The 17,895-nt window shown below is 45.4% G+C and overlaps 2 protein-coding genes across 3 annotated transcripts; both read left to right on the top strand.

The window, feature by feature from the left end:
- Nucleotides 1-570: 570 nt before the first annotated feature.
- On the top strand, nucleotides 571-2,859 carry LOC147210603 (gamma-crystallin M2-like). The gene is made up of 3 exons (XM_086113311.1): nucleotides 571-738; nucleotides 1,882-2,124; nucleotides 2,502-2,859. Exons 1-3 carry the CDS (start codon nucleotides 721-723, stop codon nucleotides 2,772-2,774), a joined length of 534 nt encoding a protein of 177 aa, XP_085969437.1. The 5' UTR covers nucleotides 571-720; the 3' UTR covers nucleotides 2,775-2,859.
- A 279-nt stretch (nucleotides 2,860-3,138) lies between these two features.
- Nucleotides 3,139-17,778, top strand: smc5 (structural maintenance of chromosomes 5). 2 transcript variants are annotated; one of them, XM_086113475.1, is made up of 24 exons: nucleotides 3,139-3,367; nucleotides 4,648-4,789; nucleotides 4,934-4,986; nucleotides 5,881-6,043; nucleotides 6,143-6,277; nucleotides 6,430-6,570; nucleotides 7,575-7,736; nucleotides 8,202-8,273; nucleotides 8,529-8,784; nucleotides 8,855-9,009; nucleotides 9,188-9,301; nucleotides 9,411-9,505; nucleotides 9,871-10,003; nucleotides 10,089-10,262; nucleotides 11,115-11,284; nucleotides 11,635-11,758; nucleotides 13,003-13,125; nucleotides 13,202-13,327; nucleotides 13,421-13,516; nucleotides 14,271-14,375; nucleotides 14,670-14,789; nucleotides 15,441-15,620; nucleotides 16,142-16,237; nucleotides 16,318-17,778. In XM_086113475.1, exons 1-24 carry the CDS (start codon nucleotides 3,216-3,218, stop codon nucleotides 16,453-16,455), a joined length of 3,225 nt encoding a protein of 1,074 aa, XP_085969601.1. In that variant the 5' UTR covers nucleotides 3,139-3,215; the 3' UTR covers nucleotides 16,456-17,778. The 2 variants fall into 2 exon arrangements, with proteins under 2 accessions (XP_085969601.1, XP_085969611.1); XM_086113485.1 differs by lacking the exons at nucleotides 15,441-15,620; nucleotides 16,142-16,237; nucleotides 16,318-17,778 and adding an exon at nucleotides 14,864-15,424.
- The last annotated feature ends 117 nt before the right edge of the window (nucleotides 17,779-17,895 follow it).

Genomic DNA, 17,895 nt, shown 5'->3' with positions numbered 1-17,895 from the left:
TGTTTGACACGTCTTTGAAACGGCTTCGAACGATGACATCAAGCCGCCTGTGCTTTGCGTTGAATGCAACCGATCGCGAGATGAGAAAGAAATGCAAAGCCTGAAGGACATTTCCAAATAGGGAGCTTTTTGGAGTAACGCCCCCGCCGGACTTCTTGTTTGTTTGTTTTTTGCCAGCATGCTCTGCTGCACACACTTGCTTAAAGTTTGCAGTCTCCAAGGGGGGATCGAGAGTCACGGCTCGTCAACATTGTGAAAAATATTCCAATCACAGTTCTTCCGCTGGTTAGATTTTGCCATGAGCTATCAAGTGAAAAATTGAAAAAGCGACTTTTGTTGACTGGCGGGGAAGAGCTTTGTTCTCACACACTTGAGCGTACGGCAAAGCGAGCGATCCGGATCCGTCGGATACCAACGGGGCGTCGTGTTGGAAACGACAAATGACACTCCTGTGCCGTCTGTCGGCTTGGCACAGTTTTGTGCAAGAAATCGAATCCTTTTCCAGAGTCGGGCAGCATTCATCGAAAATGTCCCTCTCAACACATCGAAAGGCCAAATGCAGCCTCAGCGAGCGCAAACTTAGCGGGCGGCTCATTTGAATGACAATGGTTCCACTGGCATTGCGTTTCATCAGCGTTTATATAAAAGTGGAGCCGCTGTAAGGCGGAGCCAATGAAGGCTTTTTGATTCGACGGGGCTGAGAGGAAGCGCGCCGTGATCATGGAGCGTACCGGCAAGGTGGGTACGGAGCGGACTGGGATTTTGCTGTCGAAGCCGAGACCGATTTAGACTGATAGGCCCATTTTAGCCCGCACAAAATATAAAGCGGTGAACGCAATATTCGATCTCTTGCGTCCGGTTTCAGGGTCATTCCGGGATTGGAAGACAATTTAAGCAGCAACATTTTTGAAAAATGGGACATTTATTTACAAATTTCTCAATAGCAATTCCAATCCGAGATGCCTTGACGTCGCCCTAAATGTATTTTTGATGCTAGGTTAAAAAAAAAAAAAAAAAAAGTAATTATATTTTTCCTCGCTAAGCAGGTTTATGAGATTTTTTTTTTTTCAATTTTGAAGTTGGCGCCACGGCGGTCAACTGGTTAGCACGTCGGCCTCACAGTGCAGAGGTTGTGGGTTTGATTCCGGCTCTGGCCTTCCTTGTGTGGAGCTTGCATTTTCTCCCCGTGCCTGCGTGGGTTTTCTCCGGGTGCCCCGCTTTCCTCCCACATTCCAAAAACATGCACGGCAGGTTAATGGGACACTCTCGAGTGTGTGATTGTGAGCGCGAACGGTTGTTCGTCTGTGTGTGTGCCTTGCGATTGGCTGGCAACCAGTTCGGGGCGTCTCCTCCTACTGCCCAGAGCTGGAATAGGCTCCAGCACGCCCGCGACTCTCCCGAGGATAAAGCGGATCAGAAAATGGATGGATGGATGCGAAAATAAATAACTCAAACATTCATGTAACTTTTTCAAATAGCACGAGTAACCCGGTCAGAGGGATTAACCTGCTGATGTCATTTATGATCAATCACGTTGCTCTTTTTTTTTTTTTTTTTTTTACCCCTCTCTGTTGAGAGACGCAACTTAAGTGTAATTTGCGACGTGTGATAAAACTCCACGTTTTCATTTTAGCCGAAATTCCCAATAGCCACCCCGCCCCTGATGGGAAGAAACCAAGTACAAAAACATGAGTCATTTTTTTCAGGTATCCGCACTTGACGTGAATCATAATCTTTTTGATGACTTTTTACCGTAATTTAAAGCATTTTTTTGCATTAAACCGAAACCGCGCAAGTCATCATCTAAACAAATTGAAATGTTTTTTTTTTTTTTGTTTTATTAATTCAATCAGTGAGCGCAAGGCTATTTTCTGCTTGCAGATATTCTTCTACGAGGACAAGAACTACCAGGGCCGCTACTTTGAATCCAGCAGCGACTGTCCTGATCTCAGCTCCCACGTGAGCCGCTGCAGTTCCATTCGGGTGGAAGGCGGCACCTGGGTGCTCTACGAGAGACCCCAGTACCTGGGCTACCAGTATGTGCTGGTGCAGGGCGAGTACCCAAACTCCCAAAGCTGGAACGGCTTCAACGACACCATCCGCTCTTGCCGCCTGATCAGACACGTAAGTCCTGCAAAACCGGCGTCCCGAGGTCGGCAGTCGGCAGACTCATGGTCATCCGCAAAGGATGACTGGAGACAAGTGGACTCTTGTTGGCCCTTGAGGTTGTTTCACCTTGAATGTAAAACGATTCTTTGGTTGTAAATCTGAAGTGTGGTTTTCCCCTGGTGATGTCTCTGGTTGGTGTTGATTTGAGGAAATGGCTGAGGTGGGACCCCAAATGAAATTGAGGACCTCTCCTCCGCATCTTTCCTGTGGGCAAATGTTTCTTCATAGACTTACAAAAAAAAATTCTTATCATTTGGAGTTGAAAATGTGTCGACGCTTGGATTACCCTTTCTACTTGAAATGTAGTCAACAATTCATTTTGTGTGCCCCAGCCTCCCAGTAGACACAGGATTCGCATCTACGAACGAGCAGATTTCGAGGGCCAAATGATGGAGTTCAGCGAGGACCAGCCCAACCTTCAGGACCGCTGGCGCTATCGGGACGTACACTCGGCTCACGTCCAAGATGGCATCTGGGTCTTCTACGAGCAGCCCAACTACAGGGGGCGCCAGTACCTGCTGGAGAAGGCCGAATACAGGCGCCACGCAGAGTGGGGGGCCCTCCACCCGACTGTGGGCTCCATGAGACGCGTCGTGGACTATTAAACCAGCACGCCCACGCATAGCGCGGTCCCATTCTTCTCCATGTATTCCTTCCCTTGAAATCCCCCGCAATAAATGCACAAGCTCATCTGGGGTGTTTTCATTTCTTGTTTATTCTTCTTTATATGCAACAAATGCATCACTATTTAAGTACCGTTTTATATTTTCCTATATTTATGCGCAGTGTTAATGCTCAAACTGTGGACAGTGACATATGGCCAATAAATACACCATTTTAGGAATAAAACGTTCTCCTTTCATGACGAAATTGTTGGTTCGCGTTCCACACCTATAGGTGGCAGTAATGCCATCTAAACGTTACGTGCAAAGCGCCTATAAACATCAAGCGAAGAAGAAAATACGCGCTTCGCTGCAAAATGTCAGCGGAGGTTCTTGGCTAGTCAATTGTTGAGTGGTGGCGGCTTGTCTTGTTTCCTCGCATTTATGGCGATTCCCCGGAAAAGAATTCGACCCAGCCTTGCCGACCGAAGCTCTCCGGCTAGCGTCCCCACGGGCAACAAGCCGAGTGAAGTCAACGAGGCTGGCTGTGCTTTTGTGGAGGGTGCCGTACTTCGCATCACCATGAAAAACTTCCTGTAAGTTACTCGTCATAAATTGTACGCTCCGAATCAAGTCAGCATGGCTTGGATGTTTCAACTGCCACAAGGGAGCAACAAATACCGCGACGCGTTTAGTTATTACCCAGTTAGCATTCTATCAACTGGCTAAGTAATTCCCACTTTCCAGTCAGTATCCCGTCAGATTTTCTTTCTTTCTTTTTTATATTGTTCTTTTTTGGGGACAATCTATTTACAATGGAATTGAGCACAGTGCAAAACATCCTTTATAAAAATCGTGAGTCTCGACAGTATGTAACGTACCTAAATCTGGTACTTGAATAAATGTACACGTATCTTGACAGATATCGACTTTGGTAGAAAACTCACTCTGTAGACTTTTACTTTCGTAAAGTCTGAACGTATGTGACATTTGCTGTACTTGAATATCAAATGTAGTTTTCGGACATTATACGTGCAGTGTTGCCTTGCATCAGAAATCGTCATAGCTTTGATTGGTTCGAAAAAAAATCTTGCATTGAACCAATAATAAATAATGAATGCATCGAGTATATGTGACAAAATTACGATGTAGCCCGCAACAGAAATGGGAGTTAGACACCCCTGTCCAGGGGGCGACTCCACAAGGGGGCGCCATTACCCAGGCGCCATTGACTGACGTTTCAAGCAATAGAATATCAATTTCAAACAGAACAATAGAAAACCGTTTTACGCAACATTTTTTTTCCGCCAAAACTGTTGTGGTGTGGAAGAAAATTCCACCCAAGTACGAGAATCATATTAACCCCAAACCCACTCCTAACTCCAAACGGGAAACTCAGGGCTGGAACTTCAGAAATGTGGTGCTGATGTCTCCGCCATGGCACTGCCATCAATTTGATCATGCATACTCACGAAAAAACTGCTCAAATTTGATGTAAAAAGTGTGATGAGTGAGAATGTAAATGTAAAGCAATAACACTCAAATGTATAATAATAATTATTATAATGTAATAATGAAGTGCACATTTTGAACATGACGTCTTTGATACTCTCCTGTTTCATCTAATACTGCTTCAAACAACAAAGCGTGTGAGGGAAAAGTGGTTAGGATTGCACAGCTGTCCGTGTTTTTATGTTGTGTAATACTTATTTACTTTCTGTTAACTGTTTTGTAAAGCGCTTTGTTACAGCTGCAGCTGTTGTGAAAGCGCTCTATAAATCAAGATGTATTGTATTGTATTGCATAACTCTTTTGCAGTTTATTGTGCTTATGTCGCTACTTTACACTCCGCCGCATATTTTTCTCTTTCTTACAGAACATACGACCACACCGTGGTTCGTCCCGGACCAAACCTGAACATGGTTATCGGAGCGAATGGAACCGGCAAGTCCAGCATTGTGTGCGCCATCTGTCTTGGCCTGGCAGGCAAAACAGCTGTCCTGGAAAGAGACGACAAGGTCAAAAGTCACAGGCGGAGAATTGAACCAATCGAAATGAACAAATCATGACAATTCCACATAAAGAAACACTGCACGTTCCTTGTTGATCTTTTTTTCTCATAATGTTGTGGACATCATCACAAAATCAATTTTGTCTCCTAGATCGGGGGCTACGTGAAAAAAGGATGTGACCAAGGATTTGTGGAAATTGAACTGTAAGTTGCCTGTGACGTGGCTGCAGAGATAGATACGTGATCATGAAGGGACTGGTTGATTAACTGATGTTTCTGGTGCTCATATTACTGGGAAAGACATGATTTGAAGGGGAAGTGGATACACTGTATTATAGAGCTGAGTTACATTTTATACAAACCCTGTGAGAGAAAATTCCTTCTAAATACCTGTTGATGGAAGTTAGTTTCCCTGTTTGACCCCTTTTAAAGTGACTGCTGCTCCCTTACTGGACATAAAACAAAACAAAAAAACATTCCACCGTGATTAGAAAGGCGTCCGTGATTGAGCCAGCACACATTGCTCCTCTCTTGTGAATCGAGCGTCCAATAGTCCCACCTGCCTGTGCAGCCTGAAAGTCGGGTGAACGCTCTCTTCTGGTTCAACCTTTCTTCCAGGTCACGCAGCTTGTGGCAGGTGAAGTGCATGAAATTTCCAAACTCCCTGTTTTTTCCATTTTCGATTTTTGCATGAAAATGGAAAACAGCGGAGATTTTTTTTTTTAACTTCCCATTTAGTTTTGAAAATTGTACAAATGATACCTGGATTGAACACCTCTGATTGTCACTCACTGTCTACACGTTATGCATGTAATATTATTTAGTTCGTTATCTGAAGTTTTATGAGGCAAATAGATGATTGATTTGGCAAAGAACGGTAAAACCCGACCTGAAACGATTAATATTATTCATCTGCATTCTGATTAGAATTGTTATGTTTAAGGCCATCTGTGTTTAAATTATTTCCAGTACCAACCCTTAAAATTCCACAGTTGTTTTGGTTGCTGTTTGCATTTCATCAGCTTCATTTAAAAATTGCTATCACAATCAAATCTCCAGACGAGAGACTTCCTAATGCCAAACTCAAATTCTTTTCAGTTTTAAGAGTGGTGGCAATATCATAATTAATCGGGAGATCCACGTGGAGAACAACCAGTCGGTCTGGAGGCTGAATGGAAGAACTTGTAACCAGAAAACAGTTGAGGAGGAAGTCAAGGCTCTGCAAATTCAAGTCAACAACCTTTGCCAGTTCCTGCCTCAGGTACGTTCCGGTCTGAACTCTCTGGGCTCAAATAGTCATCGGGCCGCAGACATTTGGGTCAGTCTTTTCGGATTAACGCCTATGGTTTCTCCGATCCAGGAAAAAGTGGGGCAGTTTGCCAAAATGTCCAAAATCGAATTGTTGGAGGCGACTGAGAAATCTGTCGGTCCCCCGCAGCTGTACCAGTATCACTGCGAGCTCAAAAGCTTTCGCACCAAAGAGAGAGAAATGGAGGTAAATCCGTACAACGGAGCCTTGGTTTTGCTCAGCCCTACAGTCCCATGAAACCATGAGACTAGATGAGAACAAATAATCCCGAATGGACTCGTTTTTGTTATTCTGTCGCAGGAAGGATCATGTTTTTCCATTGGTACCTTTTCTTCCAGAATGCCATAAAGGAGAGAACCAGCTACCTCGAGAAATCCAAGCAGAGATACGAGAGAAACAAACTTGATGAGAATCGCTATTATGAGAAGCAGAGACATCTGGATGTGATTGAGTTGCTCGAGAAGAAGACACCCTGGGTGGTGAGGAGGCTTGCAAAAATGTGGACAATTTCCTCAACTCAACTCAAGTGTATTTCTAGAGCACAATTAAATACAACCACCGCTGTATACAAACTGCTGGATGTGGAGCAAAAATAATTCATACAACAAGCAATAAAACAGTCAATCAGTAACAGGAAAAGGCTCGCTCCATCCCTGCTGAGCTTAGTTCTCACTAGTAGTGTCTGGTCAGCAGACCTGAGGCATCGGCCGGGTACGCAGGAGATTCGAGAGGTCAGGTGGGGCCAGGCCATTTCCAGATTGGGAAACAAACAGGATCCTAAAACGAACTCAATAGGGAGCCAGTGAAGGGATGCCGGAGAAGGAGTGATGTGCTCCCTCCTATGATTACCAGTCAAGAGGCGACTGTTTCAAAGTCCTCTTGAGAAAGGAGAGGCTTGACTTTAGCTAGCTGCCTAATATGAAAGAAGCTGGATTTGACAACAGCACCCGTTTGCCGGTCCAATTTAAAATCAATGTCCAGTTTAAGACCCAAATTTGAGACTGTCGGCTTAAAATAAGTAGGGGGGCAGTGAGACCAAACACCATCACTTCCTTTTTCTTTTCATTGAAATTCAAGAAATTCAGTCCAGGTCTGGATTTCCTCTAGACAGGATAAAAGTGTCCTCAATGAGAAAGCGTCTTTTTTGCTCAGCGGGACATTGATCTGAGAGTCATCCGCATAGCAGCGGAAGGAAATACCATGTTTCCTCAAGATGAAACCATAAGGGAACAGATAAAATGAGAACAGCAGCGGTCCCAGAATTGAACCCTGTGGGACACCACACCTCAGTGGGGCAGTTTGTGAATGTTGGGTTACTTCTTCCCATAAGTTTTAAGGCTGGAGAACCAGTGGACAGTTTACAGCTTTGAACATTCACAGAATGTTTTTCAACAGTGGTGGCGATGGTGAGCAGAGAGCACAAGCCCTGGCGCGTGAGAATGTTCATTCAAAACTTCGAGCCACTTGTTCCCTCTGCTTGTAGGAGTACGAAACCACCCGCAAGGAGCTCGAGGGTGTGAAGAAGGACCGAGACGAAGCAAAAAGGCAGCTCTCCGCTCTCAAGCAGTCCCAAGCGCCCATGTTGAGCAAGCTCCAGGCTATTGAAGAGCAGCTGAAGCCCAGTGAGGCACAACTGAAGGCAAAGGTGACCCATTTTGGATTTCACACCAAGCAGAATTATCTACATCAAGCTGGATCTACAGCCATGCATTTTTTGGGAAGTTATACTCTTGTTAGCATGTAATCCAACACATAAATTCACCGATGTTCAATTTTTGATGGTGTAAAATGTTGGCATACATACGTTCTTACCACAGTCGGCCTTTCAGGAGAAAAAAGTGCCAGAAGAAGTCAAAAGTAAAAAATTAAAATATGCGTACGGTTATCCTCTGATGCTGGCTGAGATGCGCAGCCCGCCCGTCAGATCCGATGTCACTTTATGATGACTCAGACTTGACCTTTTGCAACTTTTAAGTGTGTTCGAACTTCCCGCTGCCACTAAACTGAAGATAATGGCGATGAAAGAGCGAACCACATATGGTGGCATCCCCGGTTGAAATGTCCAGGCTGATCACTGTTTTTTAGTGAATGATAAGAACTTCATTTTCAGAATGCTGCCATCAAAGAAGCTTCCTTGAAATGCAAACAAAAGCAAGATCAGCTGGACGGTATTCACAAAGAGGTGAGTGACAAATTGCAGACCTCTGTCAAGGTGGTGCCTCGCGTATCGAAACAAAGCATTGTTCCACTCAACTCAAGTGTTTTTCCGGTGCACATCTTCACAACTTTAGAGAGGGTCAAATGAAGCTCCCGCTGTCAATGCTCTGCTGTTATTCATCCTGAAAATTTCACCTGAAAGTCTCCCAAACCTTTTACAAGTCAAATACAAACACGTCATGTGTTTTAAATGGTTCGAAATGACCGCTCCTGTCCGCAGATCGAAGACATAAAACAGTTGTTTAAAATGAAGCAGACAGAAGAAGAAGATCGGAGGAAGCGCGTCCAAAACGTCCAATTGATAATCGAGGACTTGAAAGTCGCGCTGGCCGAAGTCGACAACCAACCCGACGTGGCGCCCAGGATCAGTGAAGTCAATGGCGAATTGAGGCGCATCCAGCTGGAGAGGGGCAAAGTGGAAGAGGAGAAAAGCAGCCTGCGCCCAGAGAAGGACAACCTGTCTGCGGAGTTGAGAAGCAAGTATCCGGGAGGTGTCCAGATGATGTCGAGAGCGGCTAATGATTTTGATTTTGTGCCGATTGACAGTGTTGGACAAAAAGCTCAGCGACATGAACAACATGATGATGGTAAAAGAGGAGAAGCTGCGCGGGCGCCACAGGGACACGCACACAGCCGTGCAGTGGCTCAGGCAGAACCGACACCTCTTCACCGGAAATGTCTGTGAGCCCCTGATGCTCGTGGTGAGTCGGACTGGTCAAATAGTCGCCGCGGGGCCTGACGAGTTGTCGGCACGGAAGGTGCGTTTGCGAACGAGCTTCTCCCTTTTCGCAGCCACGTTGTTGATGCAAGCAGTGCACCAGAGCGCTTCGACCAATTGTCCGCCCCGAGTGCTGATGCTTTTCAAATTTTCTTCCTCAGATCAACATGAAAGATCATCGCTTTGCCAAGTACATGGAGAACCACATCTCCTTCAATGACTTAAGGGCCTTTGTCTTCCAGAAGAAAGATGACATGGAAAACTTCTTGACAGAAGTGAGGACGCTTCGGATTATTGCTGGCCCGGCAACTTTCTACGCAAATACAATCCGAATCAAATTGGAGCCCCAGATGACGGAGCTCGTGTGAATGTTTCTGTCCTCAGGTGCGTGACAACATGAACCTGAGAGTCAACGCCATTATCGCTCCGACAGAGACGTGCTCAAGAGCGACTCCGTCGAGGCACATTGAGTCCCTGAGGTGAGCGTTAAAAAAATATATATAAAAAATCATCATAAATCAATTATAGCTTGAACTTTAATGCAATTGGAGAGACCTAGCAAGGCTTGATTCACCTTATTCCTACACCTTCCAACAAGGTACATTCACTGCTTTCCAAACTCCCGTCACTTCAGAGGTGAGGCATTGAGCATTCTCAAAAAGCTCTGAGATGTGTCGTTACATACACAGTAAGAAAGTGTTGTTGCACCTGGCAGAGACGTGAATAGGGAGACTCCTCATTTAAAAATGGAGACACCCGTGTTAGGTATTTCTTTAGTGGGTCTTTTTTTTTTTTTTAGCATTTTGGTGACCCCCCCCCCCCCCCCACTTGTTTGTCATTGCAGGCGTTTTGGGTTCTTCACCTATCTGCGCGAAACCTTCGATGCCCCCGATGAGGTGATGAGTTACCTGTGTCATCAGTATAAAGTGCACGAGATCCCCATCGGCAATGAGCAGACGGAAGCCATGATCAAGACGGTATTGACCTCACACAACTTTAAAACTCAATTTGCCGTTACATAAGGTCCATGAATGAGGAGTGAATTCAGCACATGTTTGGCAGGTGATCGAGGAGCCCTACATCAAGGTGCTGTACACAAGTGACCAGAAGTACACGGTAAAGAAGTCCGTCTACTCCAACATTACCTCCACCAAAAACACGACGGTGTATCCGCCCAAGTACCTCAGCATCACGGTGGACGCCGATCAGAAACGGCAGCTGGAGCAGCAGATGAAGGTGAGCGCCGCTTGCTGCGTGCAACGCATTCATTGGCAAATTTGGGAGAGTTCGCCGCCTGCCATTTTTGATCATTTGATGAATTTTTAAAGGGCTCCAGAAAATTGAGTTTTCTAGCCATGGAAACCCACCAAAAAAAAACTTTGACATGCTTCTTTTATCGGGAAAAAAAAAGTACATTTCCATTTTTTACCATTCTTTAGTAAACAAAAGTTGAACTTGAAAATACTCGTTTCCAAGAAAATGTTTGAGGGAAATAAAGCTTTTTGCGTAAGAATGCATTTCAAGTGGAACTTTCCCTTTGGTGCTATTTTTTTTTTGTTTTGTATTTCTGATACTCCAAATATCTAAACAATGCTTTCCTACTAAACAACACAAAGAGGGCACTTTGATTGCAAAATAACATTTTTTTTTTTTGCAAGAAAACCACTGCACCGATGCATGAACTTTGCATGATCTTTTCATGAACGTTGAACTTTATCCATGTTGCGAGACATGTCTAATGCCCAACATCCTGCAGCGGAGGCATGCCAATTTTTCGAGGTGATGAAGTAGAATCCATGCAGCGCCAACATTTTAGAACTTTTAAAAATTATTATTAGTAGTATTTTACTGTTCTTTTTTTAACGAGCTAGAACGGTTAAAAAAAACAGAGTACTTGTTTAAAATGTAAACTTTTCAAAAATAGAGTATACCCCATTTGCTAAAAAAAAATGTGTTTGATCCTCCTGGTCTGAAGCGTGAGCGCGAGCTCTCTCTCTCTCTCTCTCTCCTGCTCACCCTTAAAGGGACCACACACAGCAAATCAAAAATCGAAATACACTGAAATCCATTCGCCTACCCTTCACGCAGATTTGCCAGTCAAGGTTACGAGACATTGATGGGCAGATGAACACCTTACAAACTGAAGCGGCCGCGCTGGATCGCCGTGATAATGAACTGTTGACAGAGAAGAAGACCCTCTTGGAAATAAAGGGCAAAAAGAGACAGCTGGAGCAGAAAATCGGCACCAAAGAGGACAGGTAAAATCACGCCCACCAGTGCCTTTTTTTTTTTTTTTTTTTAAAGCACAAGCGACCTCAAGTTTGAAACTCCAAGCCACCACTTTCCCCGTCAGCCTTCAAGCCACAGCGCCTTAAGCGACTCTTCTCGTCGTATGAATCGAATAGAACGTGCAACGGTACAAGCGGGTCTAATGCTGTGGCACAACTGCCGGCGTTGAACTTCATCTTAAGTTTAGTTTCCCGACAGTCTTACTTTTTTCTTCTTGACACCATCAATCACCGAATTTAGCGGGTGCGGCTTATCGAGCGGTTCGCTCCAAAGACCCGTTGTCGCAACGTTCACGTGGAACTGCTTCCGTGTGTTCTAGACTGAGGCAGCTGGAGCAAAGTGCACTTGACCTGAAGAAGATTGAGGCGGAGACAAAAAAGAAAAGAATTGCTGTCAATTCCCAGAAGACATCTGTGGTCACTGCATTATTGGCACAAATGAAGGTAAGGCTGAAAAGAACCGCCAATGGCCCCGCAACAACTTCCTCTTCTTCTTCTAAGGTTGGTACTTGGTGTGCTTGCCCTTTCCTGTCAATTGGCTGAATTTTGGAAAGAATGCACACGCATACATTTATGAATAGCAACGGTTATCTTTGATAAAAAGTGAAACAGACTAAGGCAGCATTCCGCTGAAACTCTTGAGACGCTCGGGTATCTTGGCAGGTTGTATAAATTCGTTGCGCCGACAGTGCCACAAAAGAGATTTCCGTTTTGCTCATTCAGTGTGAAAAAAACGCTCGATCAAGAGATCCTGCAGTGTTTGCTTCATTCTGTTGTGCTAGAAGAGGCCAGAGTTGCGGCGAGACAACTCGGTTGCTCAAAATGACCGAGAAGAACATCGGCATCCTCGCGTAACTTTCCGAGCCAACTGACCTGGCTCTGTGTGATTTGGCCCCCACCCAAAAAAAAATCCCGAAATTCCTTTGGACAACTCTCCATTCTTGCCTTACTTGGCGAACAAGACTTGAGGCACAATTTCATTCCCAACCTGAAGAGGGCAATGTGGTCTCAAACTGCTCCAACAAAACATGAAGTTCATGCCTTGGGGAAGCCAACAGAACCATATCGTCTGCAAAAAGTTGAATCGGGTCAATCGGACTCTGATTGGTTTTCGATTTTTTTTTTTTTTTTCCCCAGGCTACTTGAGGTCAGCATTTTCGTATCCAATTCCCCCATTTATGTATCGCCAGGGTTGCTCTGCCGGGGTTGTTACACGAATGTTGCGATTGTTGCCGGGTGTGGCTGGTGAATGAGCGTTCTGGATTCATCTGCCTGGAGGCAAAACGGCGCAGAAATGCCAGGACCTCAAAATGTCCACAATGAAAAAGCACTTCCGATAAAATCTGAGCCCTGCGATCGGCTGGCAAGCGGTTCAGGGTGTCCCCCGCCTACTGCCCGAGGATGGCTGGGATAGGCTCCAGCACCCCCCCCCCCCACGACCCTTGTGAGGATAAAACGTCTCGGAAAATGGTGGATGGATGAAATCTGAAGTGTCGCTAACGGCCACAAAGAGTCCACTTGCCTGGATTCAACTTTTGCGGGTTACCATGACATGGAGGGCTGAGACTCTACAGACGTTTTTGGATGATTTTTATTTATTTATTTATTTATTTATTTTTTGGGTGTTCATTTTTACACAACCTGTCATTTTGACCTCAGGGGTCTCTCGTGTGTCCGCCCATCCTTAGGTGCGAGCCAAGCTGACCATGGAGAAGGTGTACCTGGCTTTGGAGATGGTGGGGCTGTTGGCCGAGAGGACCAAGCTGGAGAACATTTGTCGAGAAGGCGCCAATGGACTCAAAAGCGTGAATGTAAATATTTGACCCACCCATTACCTGCCCACCATCGTCCAGCTCTGCCTTGCTGATGCGTGTGTGCTTGTTGTAGCAAAAGTGCAGCCAGCTGGAAGAGAGTGCAGTCCAGATGAAACAACGGTGCAAAGAGATCATGAAGAAAGCCAAGGAAGTCTGCAGGATGCAGCCCGACGAGGCGTTACCCGAACACCTCCATTGTGTCAGCCTCTCTCTGTCCACCTCATACGCGTCGCGTGATCCGATGGGCATGCGAGTGCGGTTGCCATACAGTCCTTGTTTTGTGTGAATGCAGGCTTTCAGTAAACTCCCCGACACGCTGGACGAGTTGGACGCCATGTTGAATGAAGAGCGATCCAGAGCCGAGTGCTTTCTGGGAGTCAGTAAAAAGGTGAGGAGGACACTTTGACACTCACGGCCAGGAAATGGCGAATCCCACCTTAGCCTAGCTAGCAAGGTCAAGGGTGGAGAAACTCTGGAGTGGAGGTGGGATTATGTCAATGAAACAAAGTGTGTTGGATTATGGGGGGGTGACAAAATTGACAATGGCTCTCTTACTCACACATTATGGGAAAGTTATCTACCAAAACGTTTTACACCTGATGGATGATGGGCAGGCACCAGGACCAAAGGCTTGTCTTAGTCGGAAAATAGTTTGCATTGATGTTAGCTCAACTGAGAGACAAGGTTTGTATGTCGGGGAGTGACTAAATAATCTGTGCGACATTTCTTTTGAAGGAACTTGGTTTAAAATGAGTTTGAAATTCTATGAAAGTATTTTTAGGCTTTAAACTAATGATGGGAAAACGAAGCTTCATGAAGCACTTGTGATGTTTCTTGACTCCTCTAGATGGTGCTCTTGGTTTGAATATAAAGGTTAGTGCAATGTAACAGTATTCAAGTCACCAAGGGTGCCATCTAGAGGAGTCAAAAACTATTACAAGTGCTTCATGAAGCTTCACTGGTTTCAATTATTCATGTAAGCAGTTTTTTTTTTGTAGTGGTGCGTCAATTACGATTTGTGGCAGAGCTCGGTGTTGTATAAGAAAGGAAAAGAGTGAAAGGCCAATATTAGATTGAAATTGAGAAGCGGGCTTCGACACCAGCATTTGTTGTGTCCCACCTTGTTTGCTGCTGTGTCCAAGGTTGTCGAGGAGTGCAGCAAGCGGGAGCAGGAAATCAAAGAGCTGGAGCAAGAGCTGATGGAGAAGAACGCCGCCTTAACTGCTTTCAAACAGAGGATGTCGCAGGTACACCAGCCGCTACTTTCACGCGCGCGTCTTCTGGGTGAAATGCACTCTGACCTTCAGTGGTGAACTTCACTTGAAGAGTTCAGACGGAGAAAGCAGACGTCTCCGTTTTTGTGAATTGAGTAAAAGGGAGTTTTTATGATTTCATGCTCCAGATTAAAGCGAAAACGTTTTATTTCCTGAGTTACCTAGCCGTATTCAGACCCTTTTTTTTAAAACCCCTAACTCTTGAAAAAAATGTCGGTGATCTTCTTTGTTGCAATCCTCAATATCCCGTGTGTGTGTTTTGCACAGGCGAAAGAAAAGTGGCTCAACCCTCTGAAACAGTTGGTAGAGCAAATTAACGAGAAGTTCAGCGATTTCTTCCGTGCCATGAAGTGCGCCGGAGAAGTGGATTTGCACTTTGACAACGAGGTAACACGTCTGCTCTTCATCTTGTCGTCTTGAACTCCATCGCTGTGCTTTTCAATGCGGTGAATGTCTTCCAGCGATTCAACGCGAACTCAAGATTCTGGTTTCCGAAATGGATTCAATTCGGTTCACGAGGGCTCGATTCGATTCGATCAACCACTCGTGCTTCACTTTTTTTTTTCTTTTTTTTTTTTAAACCCCCAATACTTTCAGCCACCTGCCCCTCAAGCTTGCTGCCGCTGTTTCCAGTGCTTCCACCATCTTGTTTTTAATATGCTACTCTCGTGTAGTGACGGGAATTTATGGGAAAAAAAACATTTAAAGGATCGATTTATGGTTTTGTGAATCGATATTGAGATAGGAAAAGGAAAATCGCTCTTGATTCATCTTTGTTTTTTCCCTTTAACTGAGCGCTGCTCAACAAAAACAGCTGATGGCCATCAAGTGGGCTGCAAGTTGTTTCTTCTTCTTCTTTATCTGTTGTTTAAAAAAAAGAAAATTACGCTAACTTTGATAGGAAGGTGATAGTTATCTTGAGACAGATTATTGATTATGCCTACTCCACCTTTGCCAGCATTCCACATCCATTCTGTACTCGCACTCCCCAAAGTCAGTCTCTTTGCGTGTTTGATTGGTGCTGCCGGTCCGCCGCAGGGGGAATACGACAAGTACGGCATCGTCATTCGGGTCAAGTTCCACCAGAGCAGTCAGCTGCATGAGCTGACGCAATTCCATCAGAGCGGAGGAGAGCGCAGCGTCTCCACCATGTTGTACCTCATGGCCCTGCAGGAGCTCAACCGCTGTCCGTTCAGAGTGGTGGATGAGATCAACCAGGTAACAACCTGCACAACACACACCCTGACACTACCCTTCACTTGTTTGGGGTTCCCCACATTATCTTTCCACAATTTCTTTTGATGACACATTTTACACACGATCCCCAATAACGTTGACCCGTTGGACCTTCGGGTCACATTGAACTCACGTCATGGCAAATCATAAAAATAAGTTTGTTTAGCGCCAAAACCTATTGGGGAAAAAATATTGACAAAGGGCTTCGCGCACATCCTGACGCAGTACCGAAACTGGGGGGAATGAGTTCAGTCTGATAAATCACCACTAGTTGGCAGGAGTGGCTTTGATCAGATCTTGGTCCACACACACACACACACACACACACACACACACACACACTCAGGTATACTACCAAATTGAATTGGGAACTCAAGCAAGATGGCTTTTTTATTTGATGATGATGATTATTAGGATTATTTTTGATTTGGTAGGTACCGACAGTGACGATAAATGATTTCCCGTAAAAGTAGCTGTCGTCAGTACTTTGGTCTCCTGTCCAGGGCATGGATCCCATCAACGAGAGGAGAGCCTTTGACATTCTGGTCCGCACCGCCCGCCAAGAGAGAACGTCGCAGTACTTCTTCATCACACCCAAAGTGAGCGTTGGAGCCGCGGGTTCACGTTTGATTCGGCCTTTTCCCCGAAAAGTTGAGCTTTTTGTCGTGTCGGCCCGCAGCTGCTGAAGAACCTCAACTATGTCGATGAGATGACCATCCTTTGCATTCACAACGGCCCTCTCATGCTCAGCTCCAGCGAGTGGGACGACGGGGCGTTCCTTCGACGCGGTCGACGGAAGAAGAAAGCTCAGGCTTGATCGAGACCTCGCGCACTCCGCCACAATGCGTTGCGATGACACGCCCCTCGTTCACTGTGGCCCGGAGGACGGCTACTCCGTTCATCCGAGGCATCGTTTGCGAGACTTCAGCTCCGTTTGGCGTACGCGCTACAGGGGGCGCTAAAACCTAGTCGAGGGAGTGGAAAGTGGCATCCGGGTTCTTGCCGCAACCTTGGGGCGGGCCATCGACTTGGACTGTTTGCTTTGAGCGAGCTGTTGGTTGTACTAATACTTTCCGTACGACAGCATTAATTGCGGCTGATAGCAACGTGCACAGACGGCGATATAAATGTCGTCCGAGCAGTAGCGTGCTAAAGGAAGCGGGCCGACATGCTACAGAGGGGAAAAAAAGCTCGAGCTGAGATTGGCAAAAAAGTGCGAGACATTTTTGGGTGGAATTCCAGGATAAATCTAAAATGCACAATCTTTACGGGTGAACTTCATTTGACCTCTTTTGAACGTACCACTGTTGAACGTTTCTCTTCTTTTTGCACAAATGACTGTTCTCTAACAAGGAGCGGTTTTCTTCCATTTTGATCTCTTTCCGTGACGCTTCAGTCTCACGCTCTCTTTTGCCGGCTTCTGATGATCATGGTCCACTTTCCACACCATATGGGGGGTGGGTTGTTTGTTTTTTGTTTACAAGCCCAACGAATTCTTCTTTTAATGCACATAATCATTCACTCGAGTTCCCCCGCAAAAAAAAAAAAAAGTGGAGAAAACTAGTGAAAATCTGCAAAGGTGAATGTGCGGGTGCAGAACTGCGACGACGCAGGGCTCGACTGTGGTTTGAATTTGTAAGTTCAGCAGCCACCACTAGATGGCAGTCGTGTTGTAGTTGCGCTTCCACTGGGGCTCCTCGTGGCATTCGAGAAAGCCTGAGGCGGACAAATATCGAACGTCATCGAGATGAACATTCTGAGTGAGTTGAATTTGGTGAAAACATTTGACGAAGTGGGTTCTTGCCTTAAAGTGTCTTGTCCCGCCGTTTTGTGTCTTCCTTGAATTTTTACGCAAGACAGTCCTTTTGTACTGTTGTTGGGTTTGGAAAGTGGATTTAAAAATATGTTCTTACACGTGCGTTGGACAAAATAGAACCAAAAAAATGAAACATGTTAAGGCTACGTGTGCACGTGTTCCGTCCATATATTAAATAGCTTTTTTGTCATCCATCTGGTTTGGAAAGGCGTCATCCAATGTGCCCCCGCCCCACCGATAATCAGTTGTAAATGTGGCCTCCTCCAGCATTTAATTTGCCTATCCCCGTTGTAGGCCAATTGTCAATAAAACCAGGTTTTTCAATCAAGTCCATATCAAATTATGTACTGAATCAGTAGGGTACGTTGACGTTTTACCCTCCTTTACATTCAGAGTTTGAGTCCTTTCGCCACTTTTGCAGTGAACGCTGACTCATCAACA

Source organism: Hippocampus guttulatus, chromosome 1 (assembly GCF_054856545.1).
Source record: "Hippocampus guttulatus isolate MCC_2025c chromosome 1, RoL_Hgut_1.0, whole genome shotgun sequence".
NCBI classification, from domain to species: domain Eukaryota; kingdom Metazoa; phylum Chordata; class Actinopteri; order Syngnathiformes; family Syngnathidae; genus Hippocampus; species Hippocampus guttulatus.
Note: the sequence above shows the minus strand (reverse complement) of the source record. Positions and strands in the feature narration are given on the sequence as shown.

What these genes read in the sequence shown, in the direction of transcription:
- smc5 (XM_086113475.1), top strand. Translation starts at nt 3,216, where the DNA reads ATGGCGATTCCCCGGAAAAGAATTCGACCCAGCCTTGCCGACCGAAGC. An exon ending in TGGACGGTATTCACAAAGAG is followed by an intron (nt 8,274 to 8,528) that starts GTGAGTGACAAA and finishes TCCTGTCCGCAG; the next exon opens with ATCGAAGACATAAAACAGTT. An exon ending in ATCGGCACCAAAGAGGACAG is followed by an intron (nt 11,285 to 11,634) that starts GTAAAATCACGC and finishes CGTGTGTTCTAG; the next exon opens with ACTGAGGCAGCTGGAGCAAA.
- LOC147210603 (XM_086113311.1), top strand. An exon ending in CTTGCCGCCTGATCAGACAC is followed by an intron (nt 2,125 to 2,501) that starts GTAAGTCCTGCA and finishes TGTGTGCCCCAG; the next exon opens with CCTCCCAGTAGACACAGGAT.